We start from the raw sequence: 15,361 nt of genomic DNA, 5'->3' as shown, positions 1-15,361 counted from the left end.
GACTAATCTTTTAATAAACTTGTGTTGGTTGCATTACTTGAGTCAACGTGTGATTTTTGCAAGACTGTCCTGTGATTTACTGTATGGAGCTCTCACAACCTTCCCAAACAAATCCTGTTTCTTGTCCGGATACAATATCTCCCTCTAGTGGATGTAGAGGCCACTTTCACTTTACTCACTCCAGCCTTTTACCAGGTTCATCGAGCAGTCAGGCATTTGCAACAACACCGAGGATCAGACAAGCGTGTTCGTTTTGACCATTCATAAACTTACGTATTCCTGTGATAGGTATGAGTAAACATTTGCATACATTTGCTTAATAGCATATCGTATGTAGCGTACAAGAAATATCAATTTACAAAACATAATTCATTTGCAATGCCATGAAATAAGCAGTCATGTAATTATAATACCAGAATATTAGGAGACTTTGCTCAGGAGTTTTGTTGTACAAACAGCTTTTGTTGTAAGAAATACATCTCCATTCTTTTCACCTATTGCGAGACTGTCTGGGGCTACAGAGAAACAGACACACACATGACAATGGATTTAGGATTTATGCATTTGGTGCAGTGGTGTCCTGGAGATTCACAGGCCAGTCTTCAGTTGTGATCACACCGATTATAACGCCATTGTGACTGATATTAAAAGCTTTGATTCGAACTTTCTTCCATATGGAGATATGATGTAATTGCATGTTTACAGACATAATTCCATGTGATTGAGTTGCAAGTACTCCCCACCCTCCCCTGTGTCTTGTGGTACTCAAAACAATAAAATAGTATACAGAAGAGGAGAGTCGTTTCCACAGCCAGAGGAATCTGGATATTATGTGTCTTATGGTGTCTGACGATAGTTTCTAGATTGTCAAGTCTCAAATAAGCACAATTAATTAATTAATTAGGTTAATTAGGTTTGGTACTGTTGATCGTAATATTTGGATGGATACACTTCAGTTCTCTTGTGATGGATCTCACTCTGGGTGAGAGCCTCAGCTAAATTAATGTAAAGCAATTAATGGGATGTAATGAATCGCGAAATTAAGACGAGCTGCAGGACAGACAACATCCGTCCACGTGACGTGGGACTTTGAGGCCTGGGGCAGATTACTGATCGATTTATCTATGAGTGTGTACTTCCACACCATTTTTCCGAGGCACTTCTGGTACAACCGTTCTTGTGGAAAAAAAAAACAATTAAGCTCCTCCTTCACACCAGGGCTTCACCAAAGATTGGCTCCAAGTGCGATTCCCGCCGCACGAGTTTTCTCGCGAATATTAGGAATATTACCCGCTTGCAGAGTAGTACGCCAGCCACTCTTTAGGTGAACATATAGTTAGGTTGGATCCGTGCAAGTCAGAGTGGGAAACACTTACCGCAATATTTCATATCCGTAAAAAAAGTCCTTTGTCACCAGAATGTCAAAAAACGGACTATCGTCCAGAATCCAGCAATTTCTAGACCCCATGGAGCGGCGAAGAGCAGGCATGCAGGTATAAAGTCAAGATTGTGATGTTCAGTCTCATGCAGATGATGAACACTCAGCCCTTGCGTGTAACCTTAGTTTTTGGCTAGATAGCATTGCACCGAATAGCTAGTCCTACACGTGTTTTCCATGTGAGCATGTACGTTAATGTACGGGGTAGCTAAACGACAATAGCACTGAAATTTTGCAGTGTATTACAATACGTCATCAATGTGGTTGTTGTAAAACACATTTAATTGTCCAGAAAAGCAATACAACAGAGTGGGATGTTTGCTGACCATACAATGGCCAGGATGTGGTGTTACAGGTACCGTCTGCTACTTCCGTTCCGTTTCTGGTGTTGCAGAGCCCCTTTCAGCGCCTGGCTCAGCACATGGAAGACCTTTGGGGGGATGGGGGGATTCTGAAGCAAGTGATCCAAGCTGGGGAGGGCGCCCCAGTGCCCAGGGATGCATCTGTGTCAAGTATCCCACATTCTTCCACCCTTCCCTATGTATTAAAGTCCTGCTGGAGCAAAAGATAACTTCTCACTCACACACACTTCACAAAAACACACACACTCATCTGTGAATGTGTTACACATTAAAGTTACATCCAACTTGCTTTGTTGGCTGTAACTTAAAACTGTATATATTATTGGTCTTTCCTAGGTCCATGTTTTGCTGAGCATAGATCTTTATCTTTACTAAAAGTTAATTTCCTCAAAACGGGAAAGCTGCTAGCAAATTGTCAGGAAAAAAATGGCTCTGCTCAATCAGTGTGATCCTGCTTGTATTGTTAAGAAACCACAGCTAACTACATCACCCTCTGTGCACGTTCCCAGTTCATTTCTCTGGCTATCTGGAATATGCTGACCAGCCGTTTGAGACCACCCGCCACCTGAAGTACCCTCGGATGTTGAAGCTGGGCAGAGGTGCGTTGGGCGGGGAGCGCTGCGACTAGACCGGTTTTGAAGGGCTCGTCTGCTTGCTTCCCATGTTCCCATGGTGTGCGTCTCCTCATGTTGTTCGCTCCTGACGTTCTGCAGATGTGACTCTCTGTGGTCTGGAGCTGGGCCTGCTGACGATGAGGAAAGGGGAATGCTCGCGTTTCCTCTTCCTGCCCAAATACGCCTACGGGGATATGGGCTGCCCTCCTCTCATCCCTCCAGCAGCCACCGTGCTCTATGAGGTCCAGGTCCTCGACTTCCTGGACTCTGGTGAAGTTGACAATTTCTTCGCCCTGACACCGGTAGGGTTTCTTTGTAAAGGGGCAGTGAAAACTAAAGCATATGTCTTTTGCTGTTGTTGTTGTTGTTGTTGTTTTCTTTTGAGTAATTTCTACCTTCTCAGTGAATTGTCCATTTCAATTTACCTTGGTATAGTTGTGGAGGAAGGGCTGTGTCTTTGAAATGCTTTGTTGGACCTGTTTTTCTTAGTTGAGGGCTCTCAATCTGGCTCTTCCATTAATCTGAGAGTTTCCTGCACCAGAACAGCTACCCACTTTACACCTAACATCTAACAGGCCGTACTCATAAAATGTATTCGAAATCCCCTCTCTTTCCAGGAAGAGCAGAACACTGTTCCTCTGTCCACTTTGCTTAATGTGGTCAACACCATGCGCTGCTTTGGAAACCGCTGTTTCAACCAGAGCCGCTATGAGGACGCCAAAGACCGATACAAGCAGGTTGGAAAACAGAACTCATACAGAGGTCATTTTGTGTGCACAGTGGCCTGTATCCATCAGCTTCATTACAGGTCGGATTTCACGGCTTTGCAAATTACTGTTGAGCCATAACTTGTTGCTATGTGTGTTCTATTTGTTTTTTTTTGTGGGGCATTCAAAAATATTAATTGTAGTATATGTAACATCAATCTCTCTGGTTTTAAAATAATTTGTCCTTAGATTATTCAGATTTGTACATGTTAAAATCAGATTGTTGTTGGTACCATAGCCTTGGAATTTTTTTTACATGTGATACATTTTTTAATTCCATTGCACAACCACATGGTTCAGTGATATTTTTTTTAATATATGTGATTCTTAGTTGTTTTTTGTAGAAACCCATGTCAGCATATGTGGTAGTACATAATGACTATTCATTGTTGTGTATCTTTTCAATTTAGTTGATTTTAGTTGACTTGCCAGAGTATTTGACAACATATAATCAGAAAACCACTCCTTTGCAGCCTTTCAGAAAGCATATTTTTTCACAGTTCGCTGCCTGTTTTGTGAGGTTTCTGAGGTTTGTTGTGCAGATGCAGAATTTGTTGAAAAACTCTTCGTAGTTCTCCTTGTGCAACATTGTGTGTGTGGTACACTTGGCTCGTTGCACCTTACATTAGTCTCAGATTTCTCCCCTGGAATTTCCTACAACTGGGTGGCAAACCACACTGACCTGTAAATCATCCCACCAGTGGAAAATGGAGTACATTTCATTTACCATACTGACTTAAATCAAGTCTTTACAATTTTTTTTTAGCTCAGTTTGTGGTCAGTGAAGAGGCAGAATGCAGCGACATGACTACCCTACAGATGGCGCTGTTTGTCAAATACAGTCATTTCTTTCCATGCCTGTCTCGTGGTGGCCCTCTGCTTGCCGGCCAGGCTGCGACTATCCTGAAAAACCGTCAGCTGGTGGATGAGGAGGAGCGGAAGAGCATTGCCGGGGTGCAGCTGCCCATCTTCCTCAACATGTCCCTGACCCTGCTGCGTCTGGAGAAGCCAGGGAAGGCTCTGCAGTATGGGAAGAAGGCCCTGCAGATAGACCCAGACAACACCAAGGCCCTCTTCCGCTGTGGCCAGGTCAGGGCCCTTTCACTTGAAAGTGAATTTTGACACCTTACATTGAAGGGCAGCAAAGGCTTTTGTCTGAAATATAACCTGTAGCTTGTCTTTCAGTCTTTTATTGTTATATATATATTGTTAAACATGTATGTCTTGTTCAAATTGATGTCCATTACATATAAATTCTAGCACTGTGGGGAGTGGGATCCTGAGTATTCTTGATTTTTTCCCTCATTTTATTCCTTTTTTCTGCTGAGAAATTGAGGGGTTTTTCTCAGTCTTTATTGGACAAATGATGTTGGTGTCTGTTTTATGTATAACATATTACTGGGCTGTGTTGTTGTGTGGAAAAACAAGCATGTGACATGACATTGCTACGCTCTTGTCTGCAGAGACCCATAGCATATGCCCCAGTTGCAGAGAAAGCAATGGATTTGCTTTGCATATTTAGCTAGTTCATTTTTAGCCTATGTTGAAATGGTGCAAAAATCATCCATCTTTAAACTGTGCACTTTAAACACTTATTTGTATTTCTCTTAATCTTAGTTCATTTTCTCCCATCATTCTGGGATTACTTTAACCAAGATGATTATATGATGGAATAATCTCACATTGGCTGTAGGCGATGTTGGAAACCAGGTAAAGACATGAGTTTGTTACAACAGTAAACAGACTTGGTACCATCCTGGAAAATTAAGTGTCAGTAAGGGAATGAAGGAATGTAAGCAAAATACTTGGGTAACAGTTGAAGCAGAATATTTCTTCCCCAGTTAAAATATAGACTCTTGTTCTCTGGTTGTGTACCTGTGCTTTATTTAGCAATGCAGGTAATTGCTTGTTTAAAGGCATCATGCATCGTGCCAGGGACATAACTGGGTGCTCTGGATTTTCTGTTATAGATACTTCTTCTAAACTGAAATTCATTTGAGTCTATTACTATATACAGCATTTCTCTGTTGGAAGAATACAACTGATATGGCTTTTAAGAAATTTCTCATGGTTGAAACGTATATCACTGCAAAATGCAAGAATGTCTGTGTTCCATTTGCACTGTCAGCGTATATCCTGGACATGAATGTTCTTTAAGTTCATTTGTGGTTCTTCTGGTGTTTCCCCATAAGAGGTGTGAAAGTTTCCCAGGCTTTGAACATGTTAGTCTGGAAAATCTGAAACCTTAGATGTAATTGATTTATAAATGCTTCACCCAGCCAGACACATCACCACATATGTCTCATTCTCTGAAAGACATACTTTATGTTTAAATGCAATACTTAAGCATCTGAGTTAACAACAGTGCTCATTTTTGAATGAGACAATGGTCTGTCATATTCAATGTTCATTGCTTCAGATAAAGTTTCAACTGGTAGTGCAACATTAAGAACAGTGTTGTGAGAGGGCAAAGCACTCATTCATCAAGGTGGTGTTCAACCTCTGTACTGATTTCCAGGCCTATCTCGAGCTGGACGATTATGAGAAGGCTCTAGATTTTCTTCTGATGGCGCAGGCCAAGAAACCATTCAACAGCGACATTAACAACTTGCTGAAGAAACTTGAGGTGTAAGTTTGTTTTTTCCCTTTTGTTTTACGCACGTCCGTTGGTTCCTTTGTTCAAAGGTGACGTGAATATTTGACCCACAGAAAGAAAAACACAAGCATCCTGTGGTATTTTGCAGCGCTAACAAGAACTTCATGGAAAGGCAGAGAGAGATGTGCTCCAAGATGTTTCCCAGTTTCAGTGATTCCTCAAAGAAATGAAGGTAGAGATCTGCTCAGCCCTTACTGATGCAATGAATGTGTAAGTGTATAAACACTGGGCTTTCAGTGAATGACCAGCAATGAATGTGCTTGATTACCTTTGTTCAGGCAGTTAGCGGCTTCAGTTTATCTGCAGTTTGTTTCTGTTCAGACACAGGAGGGCAGTGTTTGAATAGTGCTGTGGTTACGGCACATGGATTTCAGGTGTTGTAAATGCAGGCTCTGGTTGCTGGTCGTCATAAAGTAAATTACAGCGGTGTACTCTTGTTAATCCTCTTAAAACGTCTGCTGTGTTTGTGAACCAGTACATATGTGAAGACTAGCTGCAGTGGCTATGATCAGAGCTATCTGACTCATGTCCACAGCTGTCTCAGCCAAGACAAAAAAACATTATAACAAATAACATCAATGTAGCACATTGTACAACCAAAGTTTTCTCCAAGTGCTGTGCAGAGGTTTTCCAAAAGGATAGAAAAAGCAGAGAAAAACTTAAAATGGTTCTCTGACCCCTAGTAAAGAGGTGCAGAAGGGAAGCTCCAGAAAAATATTTCAATACGAAAGTAAATGCTACATATGTATAGAGTGACGCGTATGTACATCATCAGAGATAAATTAGCAGTCTGTTAGTGGAGATGGTCAGCAGAGGGCTAGAGGGGCATCTCTCATTCATTGATAGGGTGGTTTTCAGGATAGTCCCATGGCTTTCAGGATAGTCCCATGGCTTTATGGCTTTATGTGGATGTTAAACCTCTCAGTTCTGCAGTGCTCGTCATGGTTTGCGGTTGACTTTGCATCTCAGCTTTGTGGCGGGCTAATGGCACGCTGGCAGCTGGACATCATTTCATTCATATAGGCTTTGCTGTAAATTTTCTGTATTTTCTGTAAATGCTGAAAATTTAATGTACGTGTTAATTAACTGCTGTTACCAGTGGCATTAAAAATTATGCCATTGAACTTTGTGTGTTTCAGTCATGCACATCAAGTATAACTCTTTATATTTAATTCTCTTGTTATATCTTAATTATCTTGTTATATCTTAATTAGAGCAACAGTAGCGGGATTTGAAGCCTCATTAGTTACTCCCCTGGGTACTGTACTGTCAGTAGCAGTTGCTTCGAAGATTCAAGGCTCAGATTTCAGCCTCTCACCGGCCTCCTCTTAGCAATAACTTGAGAGTAGATTTCTTAAAAAATCTGAAATATGATTATGAGTTGACATGTCTTCTGTTTAACTCACTGTTGAGTAAACCAGCGACACACGTTGAAATATTCCCAGGGTATTAGTTTTTGCAGCGATAAGTCCAGCGAGAACCAACTTATTAAGCCTTAGGAGGGTGATGTTGGTGATAGTTTGTTATGAGCTTAGAGAGTGTTCATGTTGAAATGTAAGATGCAACAAGATAGCCATCGTGCCGCATATGTAAGGAGATAAGGGAGTTGTCTGGAGCAGACTTGACGACGGAAAAACATTCTGAGCGAGATTTGTCGGAACATGTTTTTTCCAGGCATCGGCAAGCACGCGGTCCCCAGGCCTTTAGTGCAAAGTGCTAGGCACAGCGAAAAGAAAGTCCAACTGCGGCATGTTCCTCCACGCTTTCTTACCTTTAAGTGACAGCGGTTTCGCAGATCAAAGCTCCCGGAAAGTAATTTGGGAATCGTATTAATGACACGCCCTGGATGCACTTCAAAGGGCTGCAGCACACCGTTCTGCTGAGGCTCCTCCATTTTTATCACAGCCTGGGATCTCTCCCTGTTGCCCTGCTGTTAGAAGTGTGTGTGTGTGTGTGTGCGAGCGTGTGTGTGCCCAGGTGCGTGTGTGTGTGTGTGTGTGTGTGTGTGTGTAAGTGGAAAAGGTGAGAGGATGGTGAAACAATGAGGACAGAGACCCTTTTGTCTGCCTGCGGGGTGAAATCCAATGCTTGGCTACTGTGCAGGGCTCCTCTGCATCAGACACACTCTCAGCTCGCTGTAACACTGGAGTGGGGGCTGTCACTTTCTACATTATATTCAGCTCCTTTCCCCTTCAACTCCAGGTACAACAGTAATGTGGCTGTCGCATACTTCATTTGGAAATATATATGTCTGTGTATGATGATACTGTCTAACTATAAAACAATATTATGTCAAACTATATTATGTAATGATTTTTGATGTTTAGTTAAAGTGTCACATAAGATTGATTTTGAACCCTGTTGAATAAATTTGCTAAGTTATGTAACACGTCAATATTAGATGCTGTTCTGTTGTCATTGTGTTGACGTGGACAGGCTGAATATGATTTAGGAAATCAAGCTTAAATGCAGGAACAAATCATACATTAAATATTGCTTTATCTTTGAAAAATGCAATGCAAAAAGGGAGCAATGCAATGTCCTGTGAGTGAACTTCTCTAGGAAAGAGAAGAGCATATGGTTTACCGTTTGTTCTGTAGCAAATTGCCAGATAACATGTGTGTAAATCAATCTCATAACACTCAATTTTTGTCTCATGGTCATATTATATTATAACTGGCACTAGGGGAGGATGCAGAGAAGGGCTTGTGTTCATGACAGGACCATTGTGTACCAGAGGCGTGTTACAGAAACCAACATCAACCATGCAGCTTAAATGAGAATTCAGTTCACTTAACAGTGTTCGAATTTAATTAAGCACGTAATTTCAATTGTCCTTTGCTGTCCAGTGATGAAGAGGGATTCAGAAAAATGAAATGATGTAAACAGAGAAAAATTACTTTGTTGTTGTTTGAATGCTACACATTTTCACTTTTAGTTCCACATGCAATGCAGTCAAACAGAAACATGCCCTCCATCTCTGATGTGCTTTTGACCAGTTACCAAACCGAAGTTATACAAACTGTGGCACACCCTGCCCTGAGAATCATATTAAATCCTAGTGCAGGTGGAAGCAACTGGGTCCTTCAGAGAAGAAACGGGTCTTGTTTTCATTCCCCAATAAAATTAAGTCTTTGGATGGCAAGTCAAACATCCAGAAAAAGACTTTCAGCGCACAGAAATACAAGTGTAAGTTGCTTGCATGTACAAAGCAGTTATTCTCCATAACTCAGTAAAACACTTGTAAAAATAACTCTGCCGTTAAAATGATTGATATCAAAATGAAGCCAAGCTACGCTAAACAGCTTGGGCCACATTACCTAACACAAACTGAGAAAGAGCTGTTCCACAGCGGTGGTAGCCAGTGTTTCCTAAATTCTTTTTGTGTAGCTTGGCCCCGTTTCTGCAGTTTATCCTCTGAAGAGAATGTGATCTGTCAAACTTTGTCACATCCAAGTCTCAAAGACTTGAATAATGTTACATTACGCTGCCCTTGGGCAGGCATTCAACCTCAGGGTAAAACGATTACATGAATCGCTCAAAGTGGGCATTGTCTAATCATCTACAGCTCTGATTGCCAGTATCACTATATCTCAGTCACCTCAGTCTTAAGACTCACCCTCTCTGCGTTCCATCTCCACTGATCTGTGTAATAGGGATTTTGAACATTTTCTCACACCTGCAGAGTAAGTGAACCATGGGTTACATATTGAAGGGACTGATAAAATTATGAACGCCCATAGCCACGCAGATTTCTTCATATGACCAAGGCCCCTTATTCTAGATGTCTGTGGGCTTCAAGTGCTGTTAATTCTCAGGAAACATTGATGTTATATCAGAAATAATGACCCACTTTGCCTCTTGTTGAGGAGGCAGGGGTTGACAGCCATTGGGCGATAATGGAGCACACACGGAGATTGTCCACAGTGTACTGAGAGTAGGCAGTCTTGTCCAAACTCACCAGCCCACCCTGTCTGCCCGGTGTCCTGATGCTATCTGCACCCCACAGCCTGTGTTACAGGTTAAGGCGTGTGCAGAGCCCAGAGGGACGCCCAAGCCACAGCCAGTGAAGGAGAGCCATGGGTCCTGCCTCCAACAGCCTACAGATCTGTGTACTTTCCTGTGTTTTCTTGTTTTTTTCTTTTTGTGCCAGACTGAAAGTTAATGTGGAGTTAAACTGGGTAGGTGGACTGTTCCTGAAGGTTGATATTTTACACCATTTATTCTGTTGGAGTAATATCTTGGTCCATCCATTGTATTAAAACACCCATATTGCAGTTTGTTATAAGTTGAATAAGATGTTATTTTTGAAATAGCATTGAATTTCAATAATGTAAAAGCGTAATATTTTTTGCAAAGTGAATATTTTTGGTGAGAGATCTGAAAAACACAAAATACCAGACATGTCGCAGAGTGAATCCCAATAGAAGGTCTGTTATTTATGTTCATTTTGTTCTGCTTTGTTGTCTTGGGAGGTGTATTTACAAAATAAAGTCTCTCTGAACACCAAACAGATTTTATTAATTGAGTCGACAACCTCAGAATGTACTGCAGGACAGACATATGGCTAACCTGCAACAGTTATGTAAATGTTCTGACGAGTTTCAGGTAATTGCACATTATCGGCATTACCACAGGAAGTAGGTAGGATTCCCGTTGAAAATTTGGCTTGTGCTTGTTTTACAAGTCAGTACATTTGTGGAGTCTTTCAAATGTATTAAGTTTTATTTTAATTATGTTGTTTGTATTACTCTTTGCCAGTGGTATAATTTGAAAGAGGGTTCAACACATAGGTGGTTTAGACTCAACACATCTGAGCCTCCTGTCATCAGATCCAGTTACGTCCTGCTTTGAATTTAATGGTTGTATCTCACTAATGCACAGCCTAAGAATGTGGCTTTGTTTGAAGCTGTCCATACATACTGAATTTAACTGGGAATCTCACTCCACCATTATATTTCATGGCAGGTATGAATTTGTATGATTGGGCTTGGCTTTGGTAAGTTGCTGGTCTTGTTTAAAAAAGGGCTAGGCAGAGGAATGCTGAATGCTGTCATTTTGACAGGCATGCTAATGAGATATTAATTCCTGCTTTAATTTTGTTCCTCTCTTGCATTCTGGAGTAGAGCTTGTCAGCACCTGAGGAGTACGGTCTCGGCGTGGAAGGGAAGCAGGTTTGTTAGTGTCCATACACTAACCTTCTGTTCCACACAATCTTCATTTGTTCTGATGTTTACAATTACCTGGATTAACTGTGTTGGTGACACTTTGATCTGCAAGATTTATTTTATTTTATTTATTGATGTAATAATTGTATATTGCACCAAGCATATTTCTCTCAGACTTGCATTCTTCTCATTTATGGTGTCATTGGTGTATGTAATATATTTGCCAGCTGCTAGTGGTACTGACATGGTATATGTTTTGATATATAGCTATACTAATATTGATGGCAGTAAACCTATTCATTATTGCCCAAATAAAATTTTATAGCCTCAGAAATGCTCCTGATGTAACAGAAGGCAACCGTACGTGCACACACACGTGAAACCGGCCTCCCAGATGTGAAACTGGCATAGCATGCTCACAATGTTTACCTCAACATGTACAGCTGGCATGGCCCACTCAACACTGCATGTCGAGTTTTCCAGAACCATCCAGTTCTGAAGAAAAGGAACGCATTCAAAAGAAGTGCAGCCCTCTGGGCATGCATTGTGGCAAAGCATTATCACATTATAGAATAAGTTAGCATTACGGTTTCAGGAGTCACAAAAAAATCCTAATTGCTTCCAGACTGACTACATTTCCATTTAGGTTTTTTAAAGATTATCTCAGATTTTAGAGGTAGGAGTTTCTCCTGATGGATTTTTGTAAAGGAAGAAAAGAAGAAAAGTAATCAAAGTTTCTGTTGTGGGGTTGTTTCGTAGAAGTTCGGCTGAAAGTGCCTGCAGGCTGCATGGGCGAGCACTGCGTGGAGTGAGGGGAGGGAGGCGTGGGCATGGCTTTCTGCGGGTCCCCCCTGACCCCCTCCGCAAGGGCAGCTTTGATGGGCTCCACTTCCTGCGCTGCAGTTTGGATTGGCAGCGCCTGGCTTCTCCCGCGTGGGGCCAGGGCCTGCGCACCCGGCACCGAAAGATTAATGGAGCCTAAATGGAGCTCAAACTGCTCTCACCTGTCCTGTCTGGCGGCCTGTGGGGCAGTAATTAGCGCTCTGCGGACAATGTGGCTTTGTCTCTCCCCCGGCGTCCTTGCGAAAGCGTGCGCCGAGTGTTTTCCAAGTGTGCACCAGCAAGGATGTTCATGTAGCCGTTGCCGCAAAGCGAGCTCAGCTCATGACTATGGTGTGTGAGAGAGAGCCCCGTGAGTGTGTGTGTTTGTTTTAGCGGCCGCCGATCGTGAGATGGCTGTCCTAAGCGTTGTGGATCCAGCACCGCTCAGATTGGTGCGTTTCAGCGGTCAGGACACAGAAGTTAAACATCTGTATGGTTCAGGCGCTCTTCGGTAAATGATGTTAGTCGTGCCGTGGAGAACTGAAAGGCTCATCTTTCAAAGTGTCAGTGCGGTTGGTGGGGTCAGCTGTTGTGTAAGGAAACATCACACTCAGCTTAGCAGTCATACTGGGGTCACCCTGCAAGAACACTATCCTGCAAGAGCACCACCTCCTCCCTCATGGTTCCGAGGGTGAATAAATATAAGTTGAGGAAAGTCTCTGCCCTGCTCTCTCTCACACACTCTGTCTTTCTCTTTCTCTTGCAGTCTCTCCATCTGTCTCTCTTACACTCTCAGTCTTGATTTTCCTTTTATTCTCTCTCCCTTATATTTTCAGTTTCATTTTGGTTTGCTTTGCTTCCATAACAAAATACAATATTCGTATTGACAAAGCAGTATACAAGTAACAATAATACTGAACAATAATGAACTCTCTTACACTCTCTAACACCCTCTCTTTTACATTCTGTCTCTCTGTGAGACACTGTGTCTCTCTCTTGCACTCTGTCACACTCTCTCTCCCTCTCTCTCTCTCTGTCTCTCCCTCCCTCCCTCCCTCAGGGAGTCTGTGGCTGAGACAGATCACCTTCACTCTGGGCAGGCTGGCTGCAGTGAGGTCTGCCTTTGCCGCGAAGCATGTCCGTTCTGTTTTCCGTTCTCCTCCAGGCATGATGTAGCCTGGATGCCTTGGAGCGCGTGTGCTGCCCAAAAAGCCCTGCGCAAGTTGGCTGCTTCCACACCGCTGCTCTCCCTGGAAAAGTCTCACTCCAGGGCCTCTGCAGCCAACCAGATCAGCCCAGGAGTTAGACACGGGGCACCGCAGAACAGGAGACATGTCCTGCCCCCGTAAAAAAACTCACTGCTCCTACGTTACATCTTCATAGAGACCTAGGAAAAAAACTGCTTTTGACATTTGCCTTACAACATTGTTCAGAAACTGTCCTCGATTAGTCCTTCTTTTGAGAAAGCTACTGCAGCCTTCCAAGTTCTCTTTAGAAGTGTTTCAGATCAACAGCCTGTCTTAGTTTGTGTGTGATCAAGACCAAAGAGCGGGCTTTGTAGTCTGAATTTTGAGAGTTAAAAGACTTTGGACTGAAGTTTTTGTTGTGCAGTGAAAGTTTCTCTGTTGCGGATACATTATGCATCAGTTAAAGGGTCTGTGATGCCAGGTACCTGAGGCATGAGGGTGTGAGAGGCGCTTTCTTTCAGATGGCCCGGTGTTGACTACCGGCACTGTGTGCTTGATTGAGGCTTTGCTGACTTTCTCAGCAAGAGGTCACACTATCCCTGCTGCATAATGTGGCCTTCATAAGCCAAGAGCAAGGCCCCCCAAAATCAGGGGAGACCCAGACAAGCTCCTCTTTAATGCCTCTGTGCACCCCGGGGCAGTTCTGCTCCAAGCTGAAGGGAGCTCTTGTCTTCCCCGTGACTGGAACTTAGTTTGAACTAACTACTGTTTTTCTTTTTCACACTAATTGCGCCTGATTGAAAATAAACAGTGGGTATTTTTGGATTCCCATATCAATAACTCGGTTTTCTTCCTCCCTACCCCATCCCAACTGGAAAGAGCATTACCTTTTGCCCCTCCAGGAATACATTAACTCAGACAATATATCACACCTCTTCTGGCCCCACTTCCTGCATCAGAGACTGTGCCATGGAATAGCTGCTGAATTGTTTCCCTGGATATTTGTGTCGGTAACTGCAGTGTCAGAGATTCATGTGAGATTGTTCTGTTGGATTTTGGAACATTATGCTCAAGATGATGGAGCTCATCATGTACCATATTTCACATTTCCTTACTTTTTCCCCTAGAAATTTAGAAAACCTGAGTGAGTTAATAACCATTATTCTTCCACCTTTTTCAGTCTTACCAGACTCATTGGATAAAGTGCTCACTGTTCAATTATTCTTCTGTGTGTCTGTTGTAACTAAAAATGATCTAAATTGCAAGTTTACTTTATAATCTTAAACAGATCTAAATAATTATGCCTCTCATCCTCATTTAAGGACAGATAGTAACGTTGAAATATCAGGGATTCAAGGTGTTATAGCAACACATATTTCATCTCTTCCTCTGAACCCTCTTACGTTTAACATGTTCTATGTTTTTTTTTTTGTATTTCTCCACAAATGTAGCTGCAGTAGCTGTTCAGCCCTGATGTAAAACTGTAAATTCACCAAAATGATGAATAAAGATGTTCTTGTACGTCTTTTGCAGTGATATTGCCAGGACTGGCAGTGTTATTGGCAGTAGTCTGCTCTCAAAAGAAGACTCTCCAAATGTTATAGCAATACTTTCTTCAGATAAGAAGATAGTATTCCAGCCGGGGCTAGAAACCAATTAATTTCATAGGCCTACTTCTAATTTCTGACATACAAATACATAGACAATACATTCTTATGAAATTTTGATGAATAAAAAACATATGTGATTTGATTGATGGTTGTGCCTCTGACTATCCATTTTAATCAGCCTTAATTTGTCAGTACATCTTGCTCTTTGGGATAAATCGCCGACCTGAAAATTGGGCATACAATTCTAGTGCAGGAAAATGAGGTTTTGAAACCCTTTTTTGATGATGTTGTGCATGAGCGTACCTGTTCAGGTCTGTTGCATTGTGCTCGGTAAAGCGGGGGAGGTGGTGGTTGTGTCACCCCTGCAGAAAGCCTTGGGCATGCACTGAGAGCTTGCGGCAGATCTTGTATCCAGCCCCAGCGTTTGTGTAAACCCTGCCCCTTGTGCGCGGCTTGAAATAAAGCCCTGGCTGAGCTTTACAGCAGCCCAGATAAGTCATGACAGATTTAAAACCCCCTCCTGGACATTGGCTTCCACTCTTTCAGACATGGCAGACGTTTATGAGGATCAGAATCTGGCCCAAAGGACCCGGCTTTCCAGGCACGCTCCTTCCCTGCTCACCTCTCATTGGCTGCTGCTCGGGGCCTGTAGGCAAGGAAATGGAGAGCGCTCGCAGAGTGATTCTGATCTCCACCTGGTCTCAGTGGCTGACAACAGAAACCCAAGGAGTGCTAAA

At 42.5% G+C, this 15,361-nt stretch overlaps 1 protein-coding gene across 1 annotated transcript; it reads left to right on the top strand.

Annotated features, from left to right (window-relative positions):
• Positions 1-1,403: 1,403 nt before the first annotated feature.
• Positions 1,404-6,007, top strand: fkbp6 (FKBP prolyl isomerase 6). Its single transcript, XM_036523299.1, has 8 exons — positions 1,404-1,493; positions 1,833-1,950; positions 2,310-2,399; positions 2,514-2,716; positions 3,032-3,151; positions 4,073-4,270; positions 5,700-5,809; positions 5,926-6,007. The coding sequence occupies exons 1-8, from the start codon at positions 1,419-1,421 to the stop codon at positions 6,005-6,007; spliced, it is 996 nt and encodes a 331-aa protein (XP_036379192.1). The 5' UTR covers positions 1,404-1,418.
• The last annotated feature ends 9,354 nt before the right edge of the window (positions 6,008-15,361 follow it).

This window comes from Megalops cyprinoides, chromosome 3 (assembly GCF_013368585.1).
Source record: "Megalops cyprinoides isolate fMegCyp1 chromosome 3, fMegCyp1.pri, whole genome shotgun sequence".
NCBI classification, from domain to species: Eukaryota; Metazoa; Chordata; class Actinopteri; order Elopiformes; family Megalopidae; genus Megalops; species Megalops cyprinoides.
The sequence above is the reverse complement of the archived record's forward strand: the minus strand, read 5'-3'. Positions and strand labels throughout refer to the sequence as shown.

Excerpts from the sequence above, each read along its gene's own strand:
- fkbp6 (XM_036523299.1), top strand. The coding sequence starts at position 1,419 with ATGTCAAAAAACGGACTATCGTCCAGAATCCAGCAATTTCTAGACCCC. Across the intron at positions 2,717-3,031 it reads ATTTCTTCGCCCTGACACCG|GAAGAGCAGAACACTGTTCC; the intron begins GTAGGGTTTCTT and ends CTCTCTTTCCAG. Across the intron at positions 5,810-5,925 it reads TTGCTGAAGAAACTTGAGGT|CGCTAACAAGAACTTCATGG; the intron begins GTAAGTTTGTTT and ends GGTATTTTGCAG.